This window comes from Bos indicus x Bos taurus, chromosome 28, assembly GCF_003369695.1.
Source record: "Bos indicus x Bos taurus breed Angus x Brahman F1 hybrid chromosome 28, Bos_hybrid_MaternalHap_v2.0, whole genome shotgun sequence".
Lineage (NCBI taxonomy): Eukaryota > Metazoa > Chordata > Mammalia > Artiodactyla > Bovidae > Bos > Bos indicus x Bos taurus.
This window is the reverse complement of record NC_040103.1, coordinates 32,951,627-32,976,064: the sequence shown is the minus strand read 5'-3', so window position 1 is coordinate 32,976,064 and position 24,438 is coordinate 32,951,627. Positions and strand designations below refer to the sequence as shown.

Sequence of the window (24,438 nt, the reverse complement as noted above, 5' to 3'; positions counted from 1 at the left end):
CTTTGAGAAAGAATTGGCCATTGAGACAAAAACTCCTACTGTTTCCACCCTTCCCTAGCTACTCCATTTATGTATGTACCACCTACTCAATATCTTACTATATATTGACTCTACATATACCATACAGTTGAGCACTAATTGCATAGTAGCCTCAGTTCAGTTCAGTTCAGTCACTCAGTCATGTTCGACTCTGTGATCCCATGAACCGCAGCACACCAGGCCTCCCTGTCCATCACCAACTCCCGGAGTCTACCCAAACCCATGTCCGTCGAGTTGGTTATGCCATCCAACCATCTCATCTTCTGTCGTCCCCTTCTCCTCCTGCCCTCAATCTTTCCCAGCATCAGGGTCTTTTCACATGAGGTGGCCAGAGTTTTGGAGTTTCAGCTTCAGCATCAGTCCTTCCAATGAACATATAGGACTGGTCTCCTTTAAGATGGACTGGTTGGATCTCCTTGCAGTCCAAGGGACTCTCAAGAGTCTTCTCCAACACACAGTTCAAAAACATCAATTCTTTGGCACTCAGCTTTCTTTATAGTCCAACTCTCACATCCATATATGACTACTGGAAAAACCATAGCCTTGACTAGACGGACCTTTGTTGACAAAGTAATGTCTCTGCTTTTTAATATGCGGTCTAGGTTGGTCATAAATTTCCTTCCAAGGAGCAAGTATCTTTTAATTTCATGGCTGCAATCACCATCTGCAGTGATTTTGGAGCCCAAAAAATAAAGTCTGACACTGTTTCTACTCTTTCCCCATCTATTTGCCATGAAGTGATAGGACTGGATGCCATGATCTTAGTTTTCTGAATGTTGAGCTTTAAGCCAACTTTTTCACTCTCCTCTTTCACTTTCATCAAGAGGCTCTTTAGTTCTTCTTCACTTTCTGCCATAAGGGTGGTATCACCTGCATATCTGAGGTTATTGGTATTTATCTCGGCAATCTTGATTCTAGCTTGTGCTTCCTCTAGCCCAGCGTTTCTCTTGATGTTCTCGGCATATAAGTTAAATAAGCAGGGTGACAATATACAGCCTTGACGTACTCCTTTTCCTATTTGGAATCAGTCGTTGTTCCATGTCCAGTTCTGACTGTTGCTTCTTGACGTGCATAGTAGCCTAGGATTCACCAGTTTAAGTGTTACTCCAGAAAAAGAGCATATTTTGTGACTCTAAGTGGGCTTCTTTCATTTTTCCTAAGGCCTTATGTGTAGCAAATGTGAAATAAATACTTAGATGAATATTTGGGTGTACTCTCTAACATAACCATTACCACTTAGGCTAAAATCTAGTCATTTTGTGTAGTTGGACTGAATTTTTTCATATTTAGAGTAGGGATCTCAGACAATGAAAGATGCGAGAGAGAACTAGCCCTAGAAGATTCATCTCTGTTGGGTTCCTGTTTTCATGGCCAAATCCAAAGGGTTGATTCCTTTTCTGCAGCACCTGGATCTGGGATGACAGTGTAATCAAGCCTGACAAAGGGCCACTTAGCAAGTTTGAAAATTGCATGCTTGGTTGCCTCAATAGAGGCAATTGATCAGAGAGATCAGAGAGGCAATCTCCCCCCATTGATCACTTTAAGTCTGGAGGCAGGTGGGTGCAGGGTGGGGGTGGTGGGACAGTTTGGACACCCAGAACCTCATTGAGAGAAAGCCTTAAAGCCTTCCTGCTGAACATGTGGACCCAGGAATAAGTCCACTTCTCAGAATCTTCAGCTCCTGGGAGCTTTTGAGTCCTTTTCCTCCTGAATTTTCCTCTCTCCCTGATCCTAACAGCAATGCTGATACTTGAGTTTGCATATGAAGAGGCTAGGAAGAGTGCTCCCCTCCAGTCACTGGCTGATTTGCTTAAATAAGCTACACATTTTCCACATCACAGAGGCCAAGCTGGGGTATCTGGGATGCATTAGTGTCAGCTACTTTGTCCCCACCTCCTCTGCCCTGATGCTGGGAAGTCATCACCATTGCAGGATAGCTTAGATACTGAGCTTATTTCAGAATGATGTAGATAACGACTTGCGAGAATTTTATCCTTTCCTTTTTCTTTCCTCTTTCCTTCCTCTCCTCCTCTTCCATCCTTTCCCCTCAATCTTTCTCCAGCTTTAATGGCCTAGGCCTGGACAGCCACTCTGACAAAAGCTCTGCACTCAGAGGTGTGCATGCGCGCGCACACACAAGCACAGCCAAATTGATAGAAATTAATCTTGCGTCAACTGTTTATGAATGAAGAGGAGGGCCTTCCGCTCTGACGTGGCCACGCCCCTTCTCTTTGCTGCATTATGAGAATGAGGTCAGGGCCCGGAACTAACTGCTTATGTCTCTGAAATAGCAGCACAGATCAAAATTAATCTTAAGCTATTTGATTTGCTGCCTCATTCAGATAATAGAGGGAAGAGCAGAGGCCCGTTGATGTTTTTGTTTGTTTTTATGTATAACTGTGCAAGAAATTAATGAATGAATGTGTGAGGGGACTGAAGTGAGTCTGTTGGCAGGGGCGGGGCGGAGGGAAGGGGCAGGGGGATTAGCCCTGGGCCACGGGTAATTACTGACAGACACAGCAGGAGTTTCCTTCAATTCAACTGGAGCCTGTTTTAGTTTTGAAAACAAAATGGAAGAATAAAGTGAGCGCCAGTAGTGTATTATTTTAATGCTTCCTTTCATAAGGAGAATTCGTCAGATGCTATGAAAGTACGTACTCCTTTTATAATGTCTGGTTGTTTCAACTGTCAGTTGTCTGCTTTGTAGCCCACCATCCATGGAATGAATGGACATAGCTCCACAAAATTTTATTATGTTTCAAGTGAATATGTATGCAGAGTTCAGTTTCTGTCAGCCTGTTTGACACGTGCATGCGTGCACACACACATACACATGACTCAATTATGTTTCATCATCATGTACATCCAGATGCACATCCATCCACCTGCTGATGCTGCAGGGATGTCAATTTGCAGGCAGGCTGAGGAGGCCGACACCTCCTGACACCCTTCACCCCGCAGTCCCTTTAGGATACTGGCACACCTGCCAGGCACTTATTTCACTCCCCACCCCCCACCCCCGCCTCAGGCATTGTATGTGATGGTGTTTATTTTTTGTTCTCGAACTTCATTGTTGGCTCTTGGCATCTTTTTTATTTTTGTACATCCTTTTAGTTGCACTCCTAGTCTCCTTTATGAAAGAATAAATAAATTGGAACGTTGAGTGAGGACAGAAGCATCAGCCTCATCTGCTACATTTTCATTTGATAGACTTTAGCATGACAGGTATTCTTTGAAGGAGATGCCAAAACCGTCTTTTGTATCCGTGGTGATTAATTTTGAGTGAAGAGTATAAAGAAGAACAAGGGTTGTCATATACCTGGCCGATCATATTACCTAAGTTGGCTTCCTGCACTTAAACTATCTCCAGAATACTTGAGAAGTCGTATAACCACACGCTCGTGCACACACACTCACACACACACACACACACGCACAGGCAGTGAATATAGATATGCATGCATACGAGCACGCATGTATGGACATTTGTACAGACACCAAGTTTGTGCTTTTTGATTAAAATTTCTTGTATAGAAACTGAAAGTAAGTTAGTAAATTATTATTATTATTTTTTGTTAGTAAATTATTGTTTGTTAGGGATTGGGCTTCCCTGGTAGCTCAGATGATAAGGAATCTGCCTGCAATGCAGGAGACCCGTGTTTGACCCCTGAGTTGGGAAGATCCCCTGGAGAAAGGAATGACAACCCACTGTAGTATTCTTGCCTAATGAATTCTGTGGACAAACCATGGGGTTGCAGAGTCAGACACGACTAAGTGACTAACACTTTCACTTCACTTAGGATTGGGGGTAGGAACAGGTACTGGACATGAGGGATCTTACTGGGCTGTTGAAAATGTTTTGAAAGTAGATGAAATACTGGCTGCACAACTTGGTAAATTTACTCAAAGTTATTGAATTGTACACTTAAAATGGGAGTGTTTATGGTATGTAAATTATCTCAGCAAAGCTGTTAAAAGTTGATATCCCTAACTTTGAGTTCTTTTAGGGCCTAGGTTACATATAATAGGAAAAATTGTATCACTGCAGTTGTTTTTACCTGCTCTTTTCCCACTGAGGTCTGTTGACTTCAGCTGTGGAGAAGTCAGACTCTGAGATAACAGGGCCAGATAAAACCTGGTGCCAGGGGATACAGAAGTCTGCCCTGACCTCTGTTGGCCAGCAGTGAGGTTGCTGTCCACTGTGATGTGAGGAGCCAACAGAAAGGGGGCGTCTGTGGGTGCAGCAAGGGGACGACACTGCCAAGCAGGCCCCTGATAGCACCATGTTTCCAGGCCGCAGGTGGGTGTTCCACAAAATAAATAAGTAAGCATCCCAGCGTTCAGCTCTTAAGTGACGGCGTTTTTCTCTTCTTTTGCAGGTTGTCTTAGTCTTTGCTCTCAGCATTGGTGCACTTGTAATATACTTCATAGATTCGTCAAAGTGAGTATTCAGTATGTTTTCTTGCCCTCTTTTCTAAAACAATCACAAACTTTTACATTGATCTTTAACACCAGCCTTTGCAAGAGCCTCCTTGAGTGTGGGAGACTTTTGGAGGAAGGCAGGGCTGTCTGTGTTAATTTTCTGAATCGGAAAGCAAGCTCTCATGAGAAAGACTACTTTGATTATACTGTCCTAGGAGGGTGAGAGAGGAATCTGGGGTCATCAAACTTTTTTGCTGGCTGTTACTGCTTTTAAAATAGCTGTTTCCTGGTGTGGTATTTGCGCTGAAGGTAGAAAGAAGTCAAGAGGTCTCTGATGTGAATTTGCAACCTCTGAGAGGGTCATGGTGTCCAACTGGTGAGGGTGTGAGCCATGCTTGCCATGGCAGTTTAGAATCCTTTTCTTATTAGGGTTGCCAATGCTTTGCTCTTGTTGGAGGTCAACTTAGAAAGCATGATGCTATCCTTTGCACTGGCAGTTGAATAGTCAACTGAAGCATCGCTGGCTGGTGCTTCTTGACTCATGAAGGTAAGGAGATGGGACAGAGGAGTTTGTGATAACTCCCAGAGTGGAGGCCCACGGCTATCTGAGAATTCCTAGAGTGGACACTCATGCAGACGCCGGGGGTGCCAGCTGAGGGGACTGGTGCTCTGGGTGGGGTCTGTCTGTGTCACACACAGAAAAGGTTTTGTTTGAGGCAGAAGAGGGCACTGAGCAAAGCTGCTCAGTGGTGGCCAGTTCTGCCCTGGTTCCCGCAGGTGTCGCCCCCACTCCCACTTGTACATCATTTGTTGCAACTGATCTGTCACAGGCTTGAAATTGACAGCATCTGGGAAACTGGAGCTGAGCTGGTTTGACTCCCTTCTGTGGGGACATGAACCTGACACCTGACGGTGGCCTTAGGCTCTTTGCATTGTCCACCGTGAGAGTGTTTTTGATTCCCTGAACTCTCAGCCTAGAACGCGGCGGTGCTAGAGTTTGATCTGAGGAAACCTGCTTGGTGTCCCTTTTGGCTCAAAGCCTGGTGTGCCTGAATTCTGAGCTTAGTGTTCTTTTCCTGTGGCTCAGGATGGTAGTAATTTCATGCATGCCTAAACTCTGAATTTCTCAGAGTTACTGGTCACCAGCCAAAGGATTTTGTGCATTTGGGTGCTGAGCCAAAATCATGTCAGGGAAGATAAAGAAAACATCTCCTCTCATCACCTGTCTCTGGGAATTGGCCATACCTAGAGTATCAGCGGTCCTTCAGCCCATCCACATGCACAAGGCTGGACTGCCCCCGCCCACCGCAGGTGGACTCTTAAAATGTTCTCCAGGATTGAGATTCCATGCACTTTTCCGTCAGCTCTTCCTGGCCAAGAGAGAAAAGAGCTTTTTAAGTTTGGAAAACTCCAACTGGCATGTCATCGAAGGTAAGCCTCATTTGAATATCTCCTCTTCATAATTCTGGATCATATTTGAATTGAACCGAATATCTTCTAGAGCCGCTTGTCTTATTTCTCCGTTTTCTCCCCCAGGGCTGAGGAGTGTTCTCAAAAGTCTTGGAGCACACCCTGTGTCGGCTTCCATGCCAGGGTTCAGGAAGCAGTTTCAGGCATGTAGTCTGTGAGCCCCAGATAGGCAAACCCTCACGTGGAAGTGAATGGGGTGATCGGTCAGAAGGACCTTGGCGCCTTCTTTCCTTGTCGCTCCTTTTTGGCTCCTCTGTGTTTCTCAGAAATAAACTGCTCTTGTAAAATGGGTTTGACTCGTGTCCTTTTTCACAGCGTCCACTGGGGAGTGGTCTTTGGCTCTCTCCGGTGTGGTGTTCTCAGCTCCAAGTGAGAGGCTGGAAGGGAATAGAATTCCCCAAGGCAGAGCCCTCTTTCCTGGATGCCCCCTGCACCACCTCAGTGTCCTTTGGATTTGGCTGTGATTCTGCTGAGCCTGGGAAAGCCAGCCCTGGGAACCATCTCTGGTTCTGGTTTCCTTCATGGACTTGCAAAGAGTCTATTCCGTGGATAGACTTCTGGTTCTGTGCTCAGTTTTTCCAAGCAAAAGTGCCAAGAATCTTAGAACCAAGACTGTCCTCACTCTCCCTGGGGACTATTTTAGCCTCATCCTAACGTCAGTCTTTCTTCTGTCACTAAACTGTGTGGTTGGCATAGCGAGGCTTTGTTTATAAGACGATCTTATGTTTATTTGTGTAGCCCTTTCTACTTTTCATTGGAATTACTGCATTGGGTTCTGAAGTCAAACCTCAGGAGTCTGTCTATGGGTGACCTCATCAGTACAGTTGATACCAAGGGTCTACTCTCTTCCTGGGGAAAGTCAGCAAAGATGCTCCCTGTGAGTAGGAAGACGAATTAAAGCAGAAGCTATAAGGTAACCTCCATGATAAGCCACAGATTCATTCCCAAGAATAAAAAGAAAGTCCATTAGACAAATTATAATTAAGCATAGTAAGCAAGATAAAAAGTTCTATCCACATATAAGATGCAAATGAGAAGCGAGTAAGAAAGCAGAATATAAATTCTTAAAGTGCATCCCTTTCATTCAAAACTGTCACCAGTTTTACACACTCGTGGTTTGCCTGGCCATCTGGGCATCTTGGAAAGAGAGCTTTAAGCATCTCTTGGAAGTTACGCTAAATCATCACCCTGGAAAAAAGTGCCTTGTATTCTTCAGATGAATTTCAGTTATAGTATTTATACCCTTCGAGTAAATGGAAGACAATGCATAGGCTTTCCCTTGTGTGAACCTAATTGGGGAGACAATGAATGGTCCATGAAATGGCTTGTCTGAGTGAGTTTTAACCAAAATGTTGGGGGATGCTCAAGTTCAAGATGTGTGGCTCTCTGCACCTGGCCCTTTAAATCACGCAAGAAATACACGTTAATATAGAAAACAGGCTCCATTGGTCATTGTGGCTGACTCGGTGTCAAGGCAGGACAGTCAGTGCAGGTGGTATGAATAAACAGGCAGTTCAGATAAATGTCGTCATCGGTGGGTTTATGATCTTCTTAACCTTTCAAAGCTTATTTCACCATCAAGAGGCAGTGGGTAAGTCATTTCCAAAGACGACTGCTACACTTCTTTCCTTTTCCATTGTTAAGCCAAGATGGATCCCCACACAGGTCTTTTTCATTCAGGGGTTTGGGAAGCCCTTCTTTGGGTTTAATTTTCTTAGGGTGGTCACCACAGAAGAATCACGTGTGCAGCCTCAAGTGATTACTATCTGCTTGAGACAGATTGTGCTCAGAGCTCCTGGTCTGGAAAGCCAAAGAGAATTACATGAAACCGTGTTAACAGGTTTCATTACCCCAGCAGCAGTCTCTTAAGAAACCACCCAAGCAGAGGGAGATGTTCCACCCAATGATTGGATGGACACAGAGAAGCATTAAGCCCACTGCACACAGTAATCCCACCTCCCCCCAAAACGTTAAATGGCCACACGAGGCAGATACTGTCCCAGAGAACTCCATTTCCTTTTCCTTCTTTTTCTCCTCCTAGTTTTATTGAGATATGATTGATACACAGCCCCGTGTAAGTTAAGGTGTACAGCGTAAAGATTTGACTTAATGTACGTCATAAAACAGTTACCCCAGTAAGTTCAGTGAACACCCATTATCTCATATAGATACAAAATTAAAGAAAAACCATTTTTCTTCCTTGTGATGAGCACTCTTAGGATTGACTCTGTTAACGACTTTCATTTTTTAAAAGGCACCTGATTTAAGGCGCTTCAGCTCCTAATTCTGATGTCTCTCCATACCCACATCCCTTTTACTCCTACACACTCTGATCATCTGTGAAGCAAAGATTTTTTTTAAAAATTGTACAATGTAGTGAAAAGTGCCCCTGGACATCCCATGGGTGATAATGTTACTGTTGCTGGTCCCATCCCTCTCTAGTTCCTCCCTTTGACGTGGAAACAGTAATTCTTCTCTAAAAAAAAAAAGACCCAAAGATGTCAGTGTGAGGGCAGGATCCACGGATTGCATAATGTATACGTTCCTGCTGCTTCTAGAATTCCAAGGGAACTGAGGCTGAGACTCAGGGGCCTGGGTATTTGCCTTTTTTCCAAGGGCATTCTTGGAGAGATGACTCAACCTGTGTGAAGATATTTATTCCTGCGATTCGTGTTTAAACTCCACTAGTTCTTGCGTTGCAGTTAGGTGGATTATGAATATTTAACGTTGCACACGCTGAAAATGAAGGTCAAGTCCTGCTCACTGGTGACTTCATTGCTGGCTTGCGTCTCTAAAAAGGCAGGCTACCTGCTGTGAGCAGAGTAAGGCTGAAAGGTTATGCATTGTTAAAAATTTCCTTAATGACTTTATCTGTTCCAGAATGGCTGGTGCACAGTGAGGGGCACCTGCTGATTTCATTGGTCTTTGCTCTCTGCTTCTGGTGTCAGAAGTGCTGTTCCGGAGGGTTGTGGACATTGGGCGGCGGGGGGTGGGGATGGCAGCACACGTTTTGGAGAGCGTCTGATCCAAGGGCCAGATTCCAGGAAAACAGTGGTGTTACGATGTGAAAACGGCCTTCCCCCAATTCATTCACTTTATATTCAGTTCATTCATTCGAGACAACTTCATTGTGATCATGATGAATATTTTCCACATGGTCAAATTGCTTATGGTTAGGTATGGTTATTGACCAGACTGTTTTCATAGTCTCTAAAAATAGCACGGGCATCATTGATGTAATGGGGATACCCAGAGCTTTAGTAGAACTGCCTAGTTACTCTCCCATTTACCTCCCTACCTGAATCTTTACACAGCCAGGCCTCTAATCCCTTTGCCTAGAAATTCTCCTTAAAAGGAGAGAGAGGGCGGAGGAACATTCACTGATCCTGTGCTGTGTGCTGAGGTAAGGCGCTAAGCCCTTCAAAATTAATTATATGTGCAGTCTCATTGAATTGTCCTGACAACTTGATAGGGTGGGGCCTGTGACCTATTCCACTTTACAGATGAAACTGCAGTATTTTGCCCAAAACCACGTGGCTAGTAAATCCTGGAGCTAGGATTTGAATCCACACATCTAAAGTCACCTCACTTGCAAGTCAAGGAGTAAAATTCCAGACGTGGAAGTGTCTGCGTGGGTTCAGTAGATGTTACAGGAGAGTTCACATAGCCTTGTCCTGCCAACTCATCTGTCTTGTTTCTTGTTTCATTTTCTATCTCCCCATTCCGCACCTTTGGGGCCAAGTCTGCAAGGCAGCCATGCTTACAAGGGTCCTGTGAGCTTCCTTACTGGGACATGGGGTGTTTGGACCATGTACTGTCTGATGTGTGTTTGAGCCTTGATTCATTCTAAACTATGGCTCAAAAAAGAATGTCTTCTCTTTCAGTCAAGAGGCAGCATTTTGTGATGGAATAAGATCAAGTTAGCAAAGAACAAGGAAAGCTGATTGTTTCTTAAAGGCCTGTCCCACTAATTGAATTCTTTCCTGGTGGAAACCCCCTTTGCCCTCCCATCCTTACCTAGGTCTCTGAGCCTGTTATTTGGCAGGTTAAGAGGAGATAACCAGAGAGGCTCTGCTTCCCCATTAGTTTCTTTTATCTCTTTAGAGGGTTTCAGGATAGAGTTAATCTGTTACAGTTCTGCGTCAGAGTTCGTTAGAGCATTATGTGTACATCAAACCGGTGGACTTTAGGAAAATTTGATTCCAAGAAGGTTTCTGTGTAGGTCTTTGAAACCATGTAAGATATCTAGCCTCCAGCTCTGGTCTTGTTATTGCCCATCCCACACACAGGTGTTGACCTCGAGCAGGCATCTGGGAGAACTGTGAGGCCAATGTACGTTACTCCCAGAACAGTACGCTGGAACCTGTAAAGGAGCACGAATGCTACTTTCCTTGTCGCCAGTAGCACACCCCCCGTCCCCACAGCAGGAGCAGCTGGGTAGCCTGTGGCACCGCAAAGGAAGCTCACCATTTATTCTGGACCCAGCTCCTTTATGGAGCCTGGTCCTTCTAGGTAACGTTCTGAGAAATTGGCTCCAGCTCCCCACCTTCATGCCCCTTTCAAGACATCGTGACATGCATTTAAACCTTTGTGGAGGAAGTCAGCACAGATCCCTGTGTGTGTGAAGCATCTCCCTATTTTTCCCTTTTCCTTTTTAAATACTCCCCCCAATTTTCTCCATCCCTCACTGACATTTTTATTGCCAGGCTTTGGTTTGGAAAATTATGGGTAGGGAAAGTTCAAGGGCAGGATGTTCAGAACAGCACTGCACATCTGTGAAGGGAACACAACAGGAGAGCCAGCAGCTGTTGAAAGAATGGCATGTCAGATGGTGGAGGGGGCCAGCCCACAAAAAAAGGGCTGGGGGAGAGGAGACGCCTTAGGGGCAAAGAGGCTGTAAATAACTCCCAATGGGAAGTCCTGTCCTCTTTCGCAATTTAACTTTGAATAGCAACCCTCAATTCTCGGACATGGTTTTTGCAAATTGCCCTTTTTATATCAGTGGGCTGTAAGCCTGGTAGAGAAGACAGGTGGAGAATATGCTGAGAGGGTAAACGACCTTGTTCCTTCCATCTTCCACGCTGCACAAGGGTCTAGGCTTTCTCGCTTGCTACTCACTGTGTAGGAGATGCAGAGGTACCACGGGCAATAGCAGCTAGAAACGTCAAGGGAACTGCTCATCTTCAGCATTTCCTGAGGCAAAAATCAAGGGCTGTTAGGAGTGGGCAGGAAGATGGAGCTAGACCTTCCAGGTTTGCTGCAAAAGACAGCTTTAGAGTAAAATGCTGCAACTTGCCAAGGCTTCAGAGTTCACCCAGTAGAGTTTACCCGGAACAGAGTTCACTGTTCTCTGTGCCTCAGCATCCTCTCCTACCGACTGAGAGCTACGTGACCTTCTTATGGTCGCCTCACCAACCGCAGATAGAACTAGAGCCAGAAGTCAAAGTCCTTCCCTCCCAGGCCAGGCCCTTTTCTACTTGATCTTTTGGTTACTAAATAAAAGATAAAGATGTGACAGTGTTATCCAGTGAATAGCAGAAGCGATAATGACTTTTTACACAATTCTGGACTTTCAGGCTGTTATCTTGGGGGAAATGTTAGGGATGTGGAAAAGAACAGAGATAATCCCAGGTGGAAAAGAGCAAACCCAGCCAGCTGGGTGCTTGGGATTAGTTTATTTCATTCCCATTGGCATGAGGCATTGAGTTTCTTAAATTTAATATCCTGCCTTTTCTTTCTGTGCTTGTGTGTACTGTTTCAGAAAGGAGGTTAGAGTCCAGCTCTGTTGTGGGAGGTTGACAGGGCTGAATGCATTGGTCTGGCCTGTTTGGAATTTGTTACACATAACTTTTGAGTACATTTTGCCCCACTGCTCATTTGTTTCCTCTGTGAAAACACTATCTCATAACTGTGTCTATAAATCCATATGTACTCTACTCTCCAAAATTAGAATGAAGTATTTCTTCTCTTTTCACTACTCTCTAGAATTTAAAAGAAAACCTCAGATTATCTGACCCTCCTTTAGGCCTCTGGCTTTAAAAAAAAAAAAAAAAGGAAAGGAAAGAATAATTGTTTTAGGGCAAATGAAGAAGATGCATTCCCTTTCAGACCCAGTCAGTTATTTATGTCTTCTGCAACTAGGGTGTGTTTATACCACCAGAGGGCTGGATCGTCTCCCCATTGCCCAGCTCTGGTCCTTTACCTAAAGTCGCAGCCAGGCATGCATTCAGCAACTGCTGAGAGATCAGTGTGAAAGCCAGCTGGAGGGAAAGATTAGAGTTCAGAACAGTTTGATCCAAATACAGGGGCAGAACACATGCTTAACACAACCATGGTTGTTCTGAGGTGTGGTGTTGACTGGTACAGCTTCATCATGGGGTTTATGGGCTGCAGACAGGAATGGAGATGTGACCTCTGCCTCTTCTTTTATTTCTCTTGTCCTTCTTCCTGACAGCCTGACAAAAGGAAGCTTTGGGGAGACCCTGGTCAGAGATGAGTCATTTGTGGAGTAAAAATAGAGTCCCTTGCAGCAAGGATGCCCTTGGGACTTTTTGGATATACATGTCACTGTTCCCAGAATTTGGGAGAAGGAAGTGTATATGTTTGTGTGTGGGTGTGCATGCACGTGTGTATATAGGAGACAATCTTGTCTCACATATAAATGGATGGGAAAGTATAGCATGGAAGGATTAGCCCCCAGTCTCATCATAATAACAGAGATGGGCTGAAAGCCGTGTACCTAACTTAAAGGTATCAATCAGGAACTCTTTGTGACCCCATGGAATATAGCCCACCAGGCTCCTCTGTCCATGGAATTCTCCAGGCAAAAATAATAGAGTGGGTAGCCATTTCTTTCTCCGGGGGATCTTCCATTTCCTTCTCCAGGGGATCTTCCTGACCCAGGGATGAAACCTGAGTCTTGTGCATTGCAAGCAAATTCATTACTGTCTGAGCCACCAGGGAAGCCCATCGGTCAAGTCATAGATGTCTATTAAGTACTGACTGTACGTGAGGTATTTTTCTAGATACTGGTGGTTTCAAATACTATGTATGAAGCTAGATTTTTTCCATTGAGCTTTTTAAATTATAAATATTTTCACGAGGGCATGGCCATAAATACAGGAAAAATAAGGTAACAAAACAAGATAACCAGTGAGATATCACTAGGCTCTATGTCATCAGTTTCTAATAATGAGCTTTGTTAACAACAAGAGCTGAAGTTTCAGAAGCTGAAAAGGTAGCTGGGTTTTATAGGGTGTTTGGCTCTGGGGCGAATTTGTGTTGAGGAAACAGAAAGCTCAGTCCCCCCTACCAACTCAAGTAATCCATAAAAGGGGCTCTTATTATGGCATGTGCTTTTGGGCTTCTTGGATTTTCTTTTCAGTATGTACCGAGTCCAGTGAAGCCCTGCCTCGAAATTGGCCACTGAGATTAAGAATTGAGAATGCTTTCAGGATGGCAGAACAGAATCCGAAAAGCAAACTGTCCCTGGTGGCGGTAATACTCTTCTCCAATTGTGTGTGGTGACAAACTTTTGGACACTTCTACTTAGAAATATCCAGAAGTGACTGGATAAAAGGCATCTGTTCCATCTTTTTGAAACTGAGGCCTGGGTGTAACATTCCTTACAGGGGCCTCACCTATGAATTTGCCACATGCAGAGCATCCATAGAGATGGTGGGAGACAAAAGTCATGGCTAAGGAGGTGGTGCTACGGGCAGACCCACCACGGCTCAACCTGGGATGCTGGTCTGGAGACTAGCATTTGCCTGGAGGGCTGCCCTGTGATTTCCATGGGCTCTGGGTGCTTTCGCATTCTTAAGTCCATTTCTCTACAAAAATACTAAAAGTTATATTTTACTACTGTTTTTCTATAAAGATAAGTATAATCCAGGCTAGAGTCCTTATGACATGTTCATTATTATTTTTTTCTTCTGATTTTGAAGAAATTGGAACTCAGCCATTTTTGTGGGTCGCTGGAAGCATGGTGGGCCCTCGGCACTGTGTCTGCGGTGCCTGATGGAGAATTTGGCTCCCTTCTCTCCCTCCCTGTCAGCCCCAACCGTCTGGAAAATTTCACAGATAAGAAAACATGCCCAGAGACAGATGCTTTATACCACAGCCCTCCCGGTGTCATCTAATTGTTTCAGATGAGAAAATAAAAACAAACATTCCATTTCAAACCGTGTCTTATGACTTGGCTTTGGGCAATAGTAATGTCATTTGATGTCATTTAATAAAAATGACCCCTATAGATATGTCCATTAAAAAAGAAAAACGTAATAGTCTTGCTTTTCTGTTGAGTTTTGAAGACACATGTGCTTTGTCCATCCTTATATCTGAAAATGAGCCTCTCCAGTGTAAGAGATCTGTTCACTGAAAGTGCAACAGTCAAAAATGAACATTTCCTGCATTGAGGTGTTCAAGCTCAAGTGAAAAGGGGTGGGCAGATGTTAGAAATGAGGCTAGCAGATATGCGAGGACCAGGATGAGCTGAGAGCCTGAGCCATCCCTGAAATAACTTCCCACCTGATTGTCCCCAAGCAAAAATGCAGACTTGTGTGGGCAAATCTTCCCTGTTTCAAGAAAAAGAGAAGAAACTGGGCTTTCATGTTGAATCTCCAGTTTTAAATATTGCCCATGACTCTACCACTTTTAAAGTACTCTACAGGCCAAACAAAACATCTCTGTAGGCCGTTTTCAATCTCTATTCTAAACGGTCTCTCTTTCTGGTCTTGAATTAGCTCTGATCCCTGACTGCCAGAAAATATTCTTAACTCTTGGTCTTCTGATTCCCAAAAAGGGGCCCTTCTCTTTCCATGGTGAGCAAGCCCCAGCTTGTTTCCCATTTAACATGTTTCCAAATGCTGCATAAGAGAATGTCCACCTTTCTCTAGACAAATACTGTATGTTGCAGCAACAAATCACCCACAACTTACTGTAAATCCCCAAAGACACATATCAGTAACTCTACATCATCCCTGAAAATAACATCGTTAGGACCTCATAAACATACACTCTGTTTATTTAAGAACTGCAAGAGCTTTTTAAACATGGTTGCTAAGTCACAAGAGTCTATTTTCCAGGACATAAATGGAAACGAACATAACCCCCTTAAATTGTCAGATTATTTATAAGAAATAAAGGTCCAAATCTCTCTGTTCTGCTGGTGTATTACTTCACTGAAAGAGAGTTGGCTATACTAAGTGTGTCGGTGATAATTGCTCAAGATTATTTTCTGACAAATGGGCACATTTGAAACTTGGTTTAATCTTCAACATATGTTGGCATAAAAGCATGGGTTAACATAGATAAACCCTGGGTGTAGTTTCATCAACCTTAAATTTCCCAATTTGCCGAGCATTAGGGTCAGCTCGTGAAATTCTTACACTGTGACCCCTTCAAGGACAAAATAAAGCATGGCATCTCTGTACCTTCCTCTCCAGATACAGTCTCAAGTCTGAGCTATGGCTCCCTCTCCTGAATTTTCACTGATTGTGATTCTCTCAGGAAGAAACCATAGGTAGGGCTCCAGGGTCCACCTGTTAACATACTCTACCCACATTCCTGTTCATGCAGACGTCCTATTCAGAGTCCCCATTTCTTCCTTTGAGAGCTGGTGTTTTTACCTTGCCTTCCCAGTCCCCACAGAAAATGAGCCCATAGCCTGGTTGGAGATCTTGATGCCCTAGAGGAAACTGCAGGTACTGTCTGCAGAGAAAGGTGAAAACATGATGCTATTAGGTGGCTCCACCTGGCACATGCTTTTTCTTCTAGCAGCAGGAGGAGATGGGCGAGGACTGCATTAAGGATTTTTCCCTCTTCCTAATAGCATCAACAGCAATAATAAGACAAGGTCTGTAAAGAGCAGCATCAATAATTGAGCCATGCAGCCTGTTTGTGCCTTCGAGCACATCTGTTATCAAGTACGTGGTGAGGCTGGGAGACAGGCAAGGAGAGGGTACCTGGTGCCTGCGTGTCTTGTGTGTGTGTGTGTGTGTGTGTGTGTGTGTATGCTTGAAGGAGGCACAAATGGGTGAGGGTTGATTTCTATCAAATCAAATGATAGAAAGCGTGTGTGCATTGCCATGCATGATGGTGGTGGTTCTTTTGTGGGTCAAGCACCCTTTGGGGGATTTGATGAGTGCTATAGGAATTTTTGCTTGTCAGGGATTCTCAAGTTAGTCCGTGGACCCAAGTTAAGGATTCCTGCTCTGTTAGGGTAGTCTTACCTGCTCGCTCACTCTGTTTTTTTGTTTGTTTTCCTGCCATTAAGATCACATGGCAGAGGGCAGTCTTCATACCCAAAGTAAAGATTGATTGGGAACCCTCCCCTTCCTGGGCATACAAGACAAGTCTCAGTATGAGTCTCTCTGTGGTGTATACCTCTCCTTGGGTCATACCCCTTCCCTCATTGCATTTGAAATCTTGAAAATGTAGGGGCAATGCTGACGTGACTAGGGAAGGGAGGCCCTAGACTTCCCAGCTATTCCTCTAATACCAAGCAACTCAGGAAGCAGTATGTAAAGTGAGACGAATCTAAAGGCCAGAGCCTAAACACTGTGTATTCTGCCTCTTTTATACATTGTGAGTTAGCACCTGTTTTTAGGGGCAGTTTTCCTCCTTGAGCTGAGTCAAATATGCAAATAATCTCCAGTCAAAACCACTCCTTCTGAGATGCAGCTCTGGGGCACAGGACCTGGGCATCATTGGGGTGCCCAAACAGATGCAGAAAACAGCTGCCACCTCTCTGCAAGACTGTGACTCTTCCCTACTACTGGAGAGTCGCTGGGGATCACTGTGGACACATCCAACCTGTCTTCAGACCAGTTTGACAGAGAACAGCAGGGAAGCTTCTTAGAGAAGCCCCATCTCCCCTGAATTCCCTGCCTCCCTCAGATTCCTTGTCTTAACCTGTCTGCAAGCTGGTCGACTATGACCATTTAATTGGTATGGGGAAGGCGGGAGGGGTGGGGAGAAGCAGGCAGGGGTGACTGGAATTCTGGAAGATAGAGATTTCCTGGAGATGAATGAGGGGAAGCATAATGGACAGGCCTGCATGCAGGGCTACATGCAAGCAGAAGGTTACTGACCCTTGCTTAAAAAGAGCATTGACTGAGGAGGAAACTTTTGCCAGCTCTCTCTTCCCTGAGCTGGTTGGGCCAGGACTCTGCATTCATGTGTGTATGAATGCCCTGTCCACTGAGGGACTGCAGGGTTAGCTGGGAGCTCTGGCTGGGAATGAGAATGGGTGGAAAGGAAAGACAGTCCTTCCTGGTCGTTAGCAGCAGGCTCTGGAATCTGACCTTCCGGGCTTCATCTTGCTCTGCCTCTTTAGTGCCGTGTGTCTTTGGGCAAGCTGGTTACCTCTCCAAACTTGTGAAATGGGGTGAAATGGTGATGAAGGATGATGATATTACTTTCCTTGGAGTAGTGTGCAGAAAGAATTAGGTGATGCATGTAAAAGCTCTTAGTACACTGCCTAGCATGAAAGTGGCCAAAAATGTATTAAATATTGTTGTTTTCCTTTTGAGGTTTATTTTGAAACTTTTAATCATTTCTTTAAAGGGACAAGGTGTAAACACATTAAAGTTAAGGGAAAAAAACAAGATGTATTACAAAGCAGCCATGTGGTTAATTATCAAGGTAGTGGGCAAGACCTGAGTTTCTTAAAATTGCAAGTCTCAATTCATTACTAATTTGTAAAAGCAATAGAGTGGGACACAGCAAGAATCTTTTTTTTTTTTTTTAAGGAGATTGAACAGACTTAGATAAAAATACTGCTTGGGAAGGTGAATGTGATTATATGAAAATTTTCTCTCAATTATGTACACAGATCTCTATATAATATATAAACATATGGTGTGTGCTGGTTTGTGACGTAAGATATATTTCTTCATTTGGGTTTTGTTAAAAAGTGGTTTGAGAAACACTAGCTTTAAGTCCAGAAGAGGGTGTGCTTTCTGGGCTGCAGTAATTTAGGACATCTTCAAGTAGGAAAGAAGACTAGAACTGGTCCCCAGGCATGGGTGGAGCTTAGATAATACAGAAGAAGTGGGGAAGGTGAGCTGTCCACAGGACCACTCATTTCTGACACCACCTGCAAGTTCGGGGAGCTCCCCAAACCACCCCTGACTTGTTAGAAGGACTATGGAACTCACTGGAAGCTGTTATGCTCACAACCAATTTACTACAAGGAAAGGGTATAGGTTAAAATCAGCCAAGGGAAGAGGCACAGAAGCCAGACCAACCCAGGGAAGTACTAAACACAGAGCTTCCGCACTGTTCTCTCCCTTTGGAGTCATGACAGTGGTTCTTTTCTAGCGTTGATGCGTGACAACATGTGAGGAATTCTGCAAACTTGGGAAGCTCACTGAGCCTTGGTGTTCAGAGTTTTTATTGGGACTCAGTCACATAAACTTGTGTTGACTGACCTTCTTCAGCCACGTTGGAGCTTGACAGCTTCCACCTGACCCAAAGCCTTCACCATATATCACGTTTTTGGACTTTCTCATGTGGTTTACCACCCTTTCCCTACTCCCAATCTTACTGTTCCTACCTGGCTGACCCAAGACCCTCAAAAGACTTTGTTCAGACATGACATCCCAAGGGCTGAGAGATTGCCTCCCAGCAGCTGACGGCCAAGGGCAGATGTCTCTTGGGCAAGGCTGACATCTTTGCAGCTGAGTCAGTGGAGGGACTGGGCTGGCTGGAGAAGGGGTCTCTCTTGGAGAAGGCTGGGAGTGGGTCCTTTGACTACATCCATGAATAGCAGAGGAGAAGGAAATACTACTTTACAAGATGTGGTGTTTCCAGGGTCTGTTAATGTCAGCAAATCACCATTGAACATGATTATCCATCTCCTTGGCACCCACCTACACCCAAGCTGAATAATTTGTCTGGTGAGCCTGCAGCTGGTAAAAATGAGACTGGGCACAGGGGCCAGGAACGGGGCTGCTGGAGGCATGCTCCTCCCGTGACTGAGCTGCCCTGGGCACAAGGGACCCCTGGATTGACCCCATTTGCTGCCTTCTCAAAGTGACCAGCACTCTTCCTGTGCCCTGTCCTTTTGCAGACCCAGTAGATGGGCCTCCAGGTGCCCTCAACAGATTTGGTAAGGAGAGCATCTGTCTTCCTGCTCCAGTTTAACTTCCTTACCATAAGGCTTGATGAGGTCAAAACCAGAAAACACTGAGACCTCAAGCTGGGGATAAAATGCGGATCTGGCATATCATCAGGCCATGCTGCCCCCTCGCCACCTGACAAATGAGACAATCCCCAGCCGGGGACAGTTTGTAATTGTGCAATCAAATTAACTTGGATTTCAGCTTAATGAAGTGCTTAATGTCCCAAATGAGGCCGAGCCCTAATATTTAGAGAAGCAAACTGGACCCCAGGAAAGCAAAGAACAGACTTCAGCTTAGTGCCTATTAGTATTAATTGTGCTTGCAAAATAAACCTTTTCAAAAATTCATCCTTTCATGTGAGACAGTCCATTAGCACCTAGTTTTGCTATATTTTTGCTGAGGGGTTTTTCTGCTGTGGCTCATAAACAGGACAGTGGAAAGAACATTTTATTGAAAATTTCTGCTAAATTCTACATCCTAGGGTATATTTCTTAACTTTACAGGATCTCAGCTTTCTCAACTGGATAATCAGAAATGTCCCCCTCTTTTTCTCTGAAATTCGTATTTTAGTCTCCCTAGAAGTGTCTTGTTGTAGTTTAAAAAAAAAAACAAAACCTGATAATCTGGAGGCAGGTAGATGTGGTTACAAAATCCTGACTCTATTACTCACTAGCTCTGTTACCTTGGGAAGAATATAACTGCTCTGAGCGTTTATTTCCATAACTGTAAATATGGATAATAATTATTCTGGCTCCTTAGTTCTGAGAACAGTAAATGAGACGCTGCACATGAAGCACTTACTACAGGACGTAGGACATGATGGCACTTATTAAATCTGATGATGATAATATAAATGTGAAATTATTTTCAGTATGAATTATACATCACTAGCTTGGTATGGGTAATCTTTATTTTCATTAAGATGATGAGTTCACTCTTGTTTAGAAAATGACTGATGATTCAGTAATTAGCTCAATAAATATTTATTGAGTGGCTATTATGTGCCAGGCACTACATTAAGTACTAGGCACTAACCAGTTGTAGTGTCAGAGGAACACAGGCAATAAACATATCAGCAAATAAATAATTTAACTTGATGATCCTTGCTGTGAAGAAGGTAAAACTGGTAATGGGAGAATTGGGGTTCCTTGGCTTGTTATGTGGAGAAGACGATGGCACCCCACTCCAGTACTCTTGCCTGGAAAATCCCATGGACGGAGGCACCTGGTAGGCTGCAGTCCATGGGGTCGCTAGGAGTCAGACACGACTGCGCGACTTCACTTTCACCTTTCACTTTCATGCATTGGAGAAGGAAATGGCAACCCACTCCAGTGTTCTTGCCTGGAGAATCCCAGGGATGGCGGAGCCTGGTGGGCCACCATCTATGGGGTCGCACGGAGTCGGACACGACTGAAGTGACTTAGCAGCAGCAGCAGCAGCAGCAGCAGCTTGTTATGTGCTTAGGAGTCCTTTGGTGGTCTTGTGAAGACTATGACTCTATCTCTCAGAATATTTATAAATGTATAATATAAAAACATTGGATTGTAAGAAAACCAATTATATTGAAATACAGTTATCATAATATATAAAAACAAGTTCATTATTGAATGTGCCTCTTAATTGTGCATTATTATGAAGACCAAGAGCAATGGTTCTAATACACTCCTATAATTTTAAAGTAGGATTAATGTAAATGATATTTTGAGATATGTGCATCAGTTATAATCCTAGATGTAAATATCTGGGGTTTTTATTGCTAACAAAGTCAGAAGTGTGATTAATACTTTTCTAGTTTTCTGCTCACATTTTTATGTACATACAAAGAAATGCCACATCTGAGTTAGAGGTTCATAAAAGTAAAGATGTAATTTTTCTCATCCAAGTTGGTAGACTTCCTGAATATTATCCTAGGACCTCTTGGGAATTTGTGGCCCCTGGGTAAGAACCTTTGGAATAGAGTGTGATTTGTGATGGGGGGTGAGCTGTTTTATTGAGAGAGAAATCATGTGATTTCTACTTTTAAAAGTCATTCTGGATGTATAGGTTAACAAACTAGAACTCATCATTCAAAATAAAACATTTATAGTTGATTGATTTTTGATGAGGTACCAAAATCATTCACTGTTGAAAGAGTAGTGTGTTTTTTAAAAAGATGCTGGGACACCTGTATAGCTACATGTAAAAGAATGAGGTTCGACTTTTACCTTACATCGTATTCAAAATTAACTCAAAATGGATCAAAGACCTAACATAAGAGAGGACTGTTAACCTTTAGAAGAAAATAGAGGTAAACCTTCGTGACAATAGATTTGGCAGTTAATTCTTAAGTATGATACCAAAAGCATAAGCAAGAAAAGAAATACGTAAATTGAACCTCATCAGAATTTAAAAGCTTTGTTTCTTAAAAGACACTATCAATATGTGAAAAGACAGCACAGAATGGGAGAATACATTTGCATATTGTATATCTGATAGGAGACTTGTATCTAGACTACATAAAGAACTCTACAACTCAGTAATAAAAAGACAACTCGATGAAAACATGAGCCAAGGAGAGAGATTCATCAACACATTTGTCATCAGTGAATTGTAAATCCAAACTTCAATGAAATACCACTTCACACGCACTAGTATGGCTGTAATAAAAAAGACAGCTCATAACAAGTGTTGGCAAGGGGAAGATGTGGACAAATTGTAAACTGCTGATGGAAATGTAAAATGATACGGTAGCTTTGGAAGACAGTCTGGCATTTCCTCAAAAAGTTCAACATGGAGTTGCCATAAGACATGGTTATTCCACGCCTAGGTATATACCCCAAAGAAATGAAAATAAATGTCAGACACGACTGAGTGACTGAACTAAAACTTGTACCTGAATGTTCATAGTAGCATTACTTATAAGAACAAGAACATGAGAACAACCTAAATGCTCATCCATGGAGAAATGGTTAATATAACATGGTGTATCTATGCAATGGAATATTAGGCCATAAAAAGGAATGAAGCACTGATATATGCCACAACATGAATGAAGCTTGAAAACATTATGCTAAGTGAAAGAAGTCAGTCATAAATTATATGACTTTATTCATGTTGAAGTTCATAATACGCAAGTGTATAGAGACAGAGGATAGATTAGTGTTTGCTTTAGGCCTTATAGAGTGGGAAGACTGGCAGTTGACAGCTAAAGGATGCAGAGGTGTTTTTTTTTTTTTTTTAGGTCATGAAAATGTTCTGAAGTTGATTGTGGTGATGGTTGCACAACTCTGTAACTATACTAAAAACTATTGAGTTGTATGCTTTAAATAGGCGAATTGTGTGGTATGCAACTCAGTAGAGCTGTTATCAAAAATAGTCCTTTTGACTATGATGCAAACGATAGAGTGTAAGGCCCAAGATTTTTATCTCACAAAGAGAATATTTGGGAGGCTGATACTTCATTAGTCCCAGCTGAGAAGGTTATCTCTTGGGCTAGGAGGGATGGAGTTGGTGAGCACATACTATGAGGTATCATGGACAGAACATGCTGTTTAGTTGAAAAGACAACTCAAGAATGACTTCTAGGCTGTGAATCTTAATAACTAGTATTATCCTCCTAGAAGACTAGAGTTTCAGTTCCAGTCTGTAGAAATGTTGAGAGGATTAGTGGCAGACCTAAAAACGACAAACTTTCAGAGAGCTGGGCAGCAAGGTGTTACCACCATCAATTTCACTGTACTTTTAACAGGGAAAAGTATTCACTGTATACCTGTACATACTCATACATCTTTACACGCACACTTTTGCATTCAAGGCAATGACGTAAAAACCACACACTTCAGAAAGCCAAGCCAGCATGGAAAGAATGAGCCCTGAGCCTCATGACTTCTCAGGCCAATGCAGGTTTGTTCAGTGGAAACAGATTGGAGCAAGCAGGAAAGAAACTGTTTGAGAATTTATGTATCTTAAACATGTCCATCAAGCATAATTTTCTCCTAGTCACATGTACAAATAGTAAAGGAGAGAAAAGTGTCATTTCAGGGTTTTGGGTATTATGAGATTTTGATGTCAGCAGAATAATGGATAAAAGGACCATGATTTCTCCAGTCACTTGGCCCCAGCTAAAGCCCAGGCTTAGTAAATCATCAATCCTGGGTGGGTTAAAACCCAAGTTACTTAGGGTTCTTCTCTAGAGACAGCATGGCTTCAGTAATGGATAAGAGCTCTGGAAATTAAAGCAGTAATCATTTTGTTAATAGAGATTACCCACTTCACTTCAAGCAAAAGCAAATGAAACAGATTCTTTCTGAGCATGTAAATCACTCTGTTGAGGAGAGTCAAGAGTGTTTCATGATGCTGAATTCTCCAAGGATGGTGCTTACCTAGGAATAGAAGGCCTCTCTCCCTGGGTTGGAGATGGAGAAAGCCTTCCCGGAGGACCTTAGCCTTGAGCCAGAGAAACAGGAGTTGGGATACAATCAGTTATGCTTGAAGAAGATATATTTCCCTTAATATTTTTTCTCCTTTCCCTGTAGTGCCCTTGGGGAGCAGGAATATCCAGCTGCATTGTCCAGCTGTGTTAAATTAATTGACAGAGGGCTCATTTCTGATCCCAACTCCACCAGTGGAACTTCACTGTACACCTCTAGGTTAGGCAACTCCGTGTGGGTCCCTTTCCTCACTCACAGAGGACAGAGTGGGACAGAGAAATTGAGGGATCATTTTCTACTCTTTACCACCCTTGATTGTCTTTTTTTTTTTAATTGAGGTAAAATTCACATAACATAAAATTAGCCATTAATCATATGAAAGTGTCCAATTCAGTGGCATTCAGTATATTTCCTCTTATGCAGTCATCACCTCTGTCTAGTTGCAAGACATTTCATTACCCAAAAAGGAGACCCCATACCCATTAAACAGTCATTTCCTGCTTCCCTGTCCTCCTTGCCCCTGACAGTTACTGATCTACTTTCTGTCCCTATGGATTCACTTCTGGATGTTTCCTATAAATAGAATGGTGCATATGTGACCTTTTGTGATATTTGTGACCCTATTTTCCAGGTTCATTCATGTTGTTGTGTGTGTCAGTGCTTCATCCCTTTTCTGGCTGAATAATATCCCATTGTATGGATAGATCCCATTTTATTTATCCTTTCATCTGCTGATGGGCTTTTGGGTTGTTTTCACCTTTAGCTATTGTGACTAATTGCTGCTATAAACACTTGTACACAAGCATTTGTTTTAGTTCCTATTTTTAATTCTTATATATCTGGGAGCAGACTTGCTGGGCTATCTAACAGTTTTAACTTTATGGGGAATAACTAAACTATTTTCCATGGTAGTTGTACAATTTCACATTCCTACCAACAATGTGTGAAAGTTGCAGTTTGTCCACATCCTC

The 24,438-nt window shown here is 43.2% G+C and overlaps 1 protein-coding gene across 1 annotated transcript in view; it reads left to right on the top strand.

Moving 5' to 3' along the window:
• KCNMA1 (potassium calcium-activated channel subfamily M alpha 1) overlaps positions 1-24,438 on the top strand; it is a 771,888-nt gene that overhangs the window by 377,619 nt on the left and 369,831 nt on the right. Inside the window, 1 exon segment of the mRNA XM_027530425.1 lies at positions 4,419-4,480. Coding sequence (XP_027386226.1) covers positions 4,419-4,480 — 62 coding nt within the window.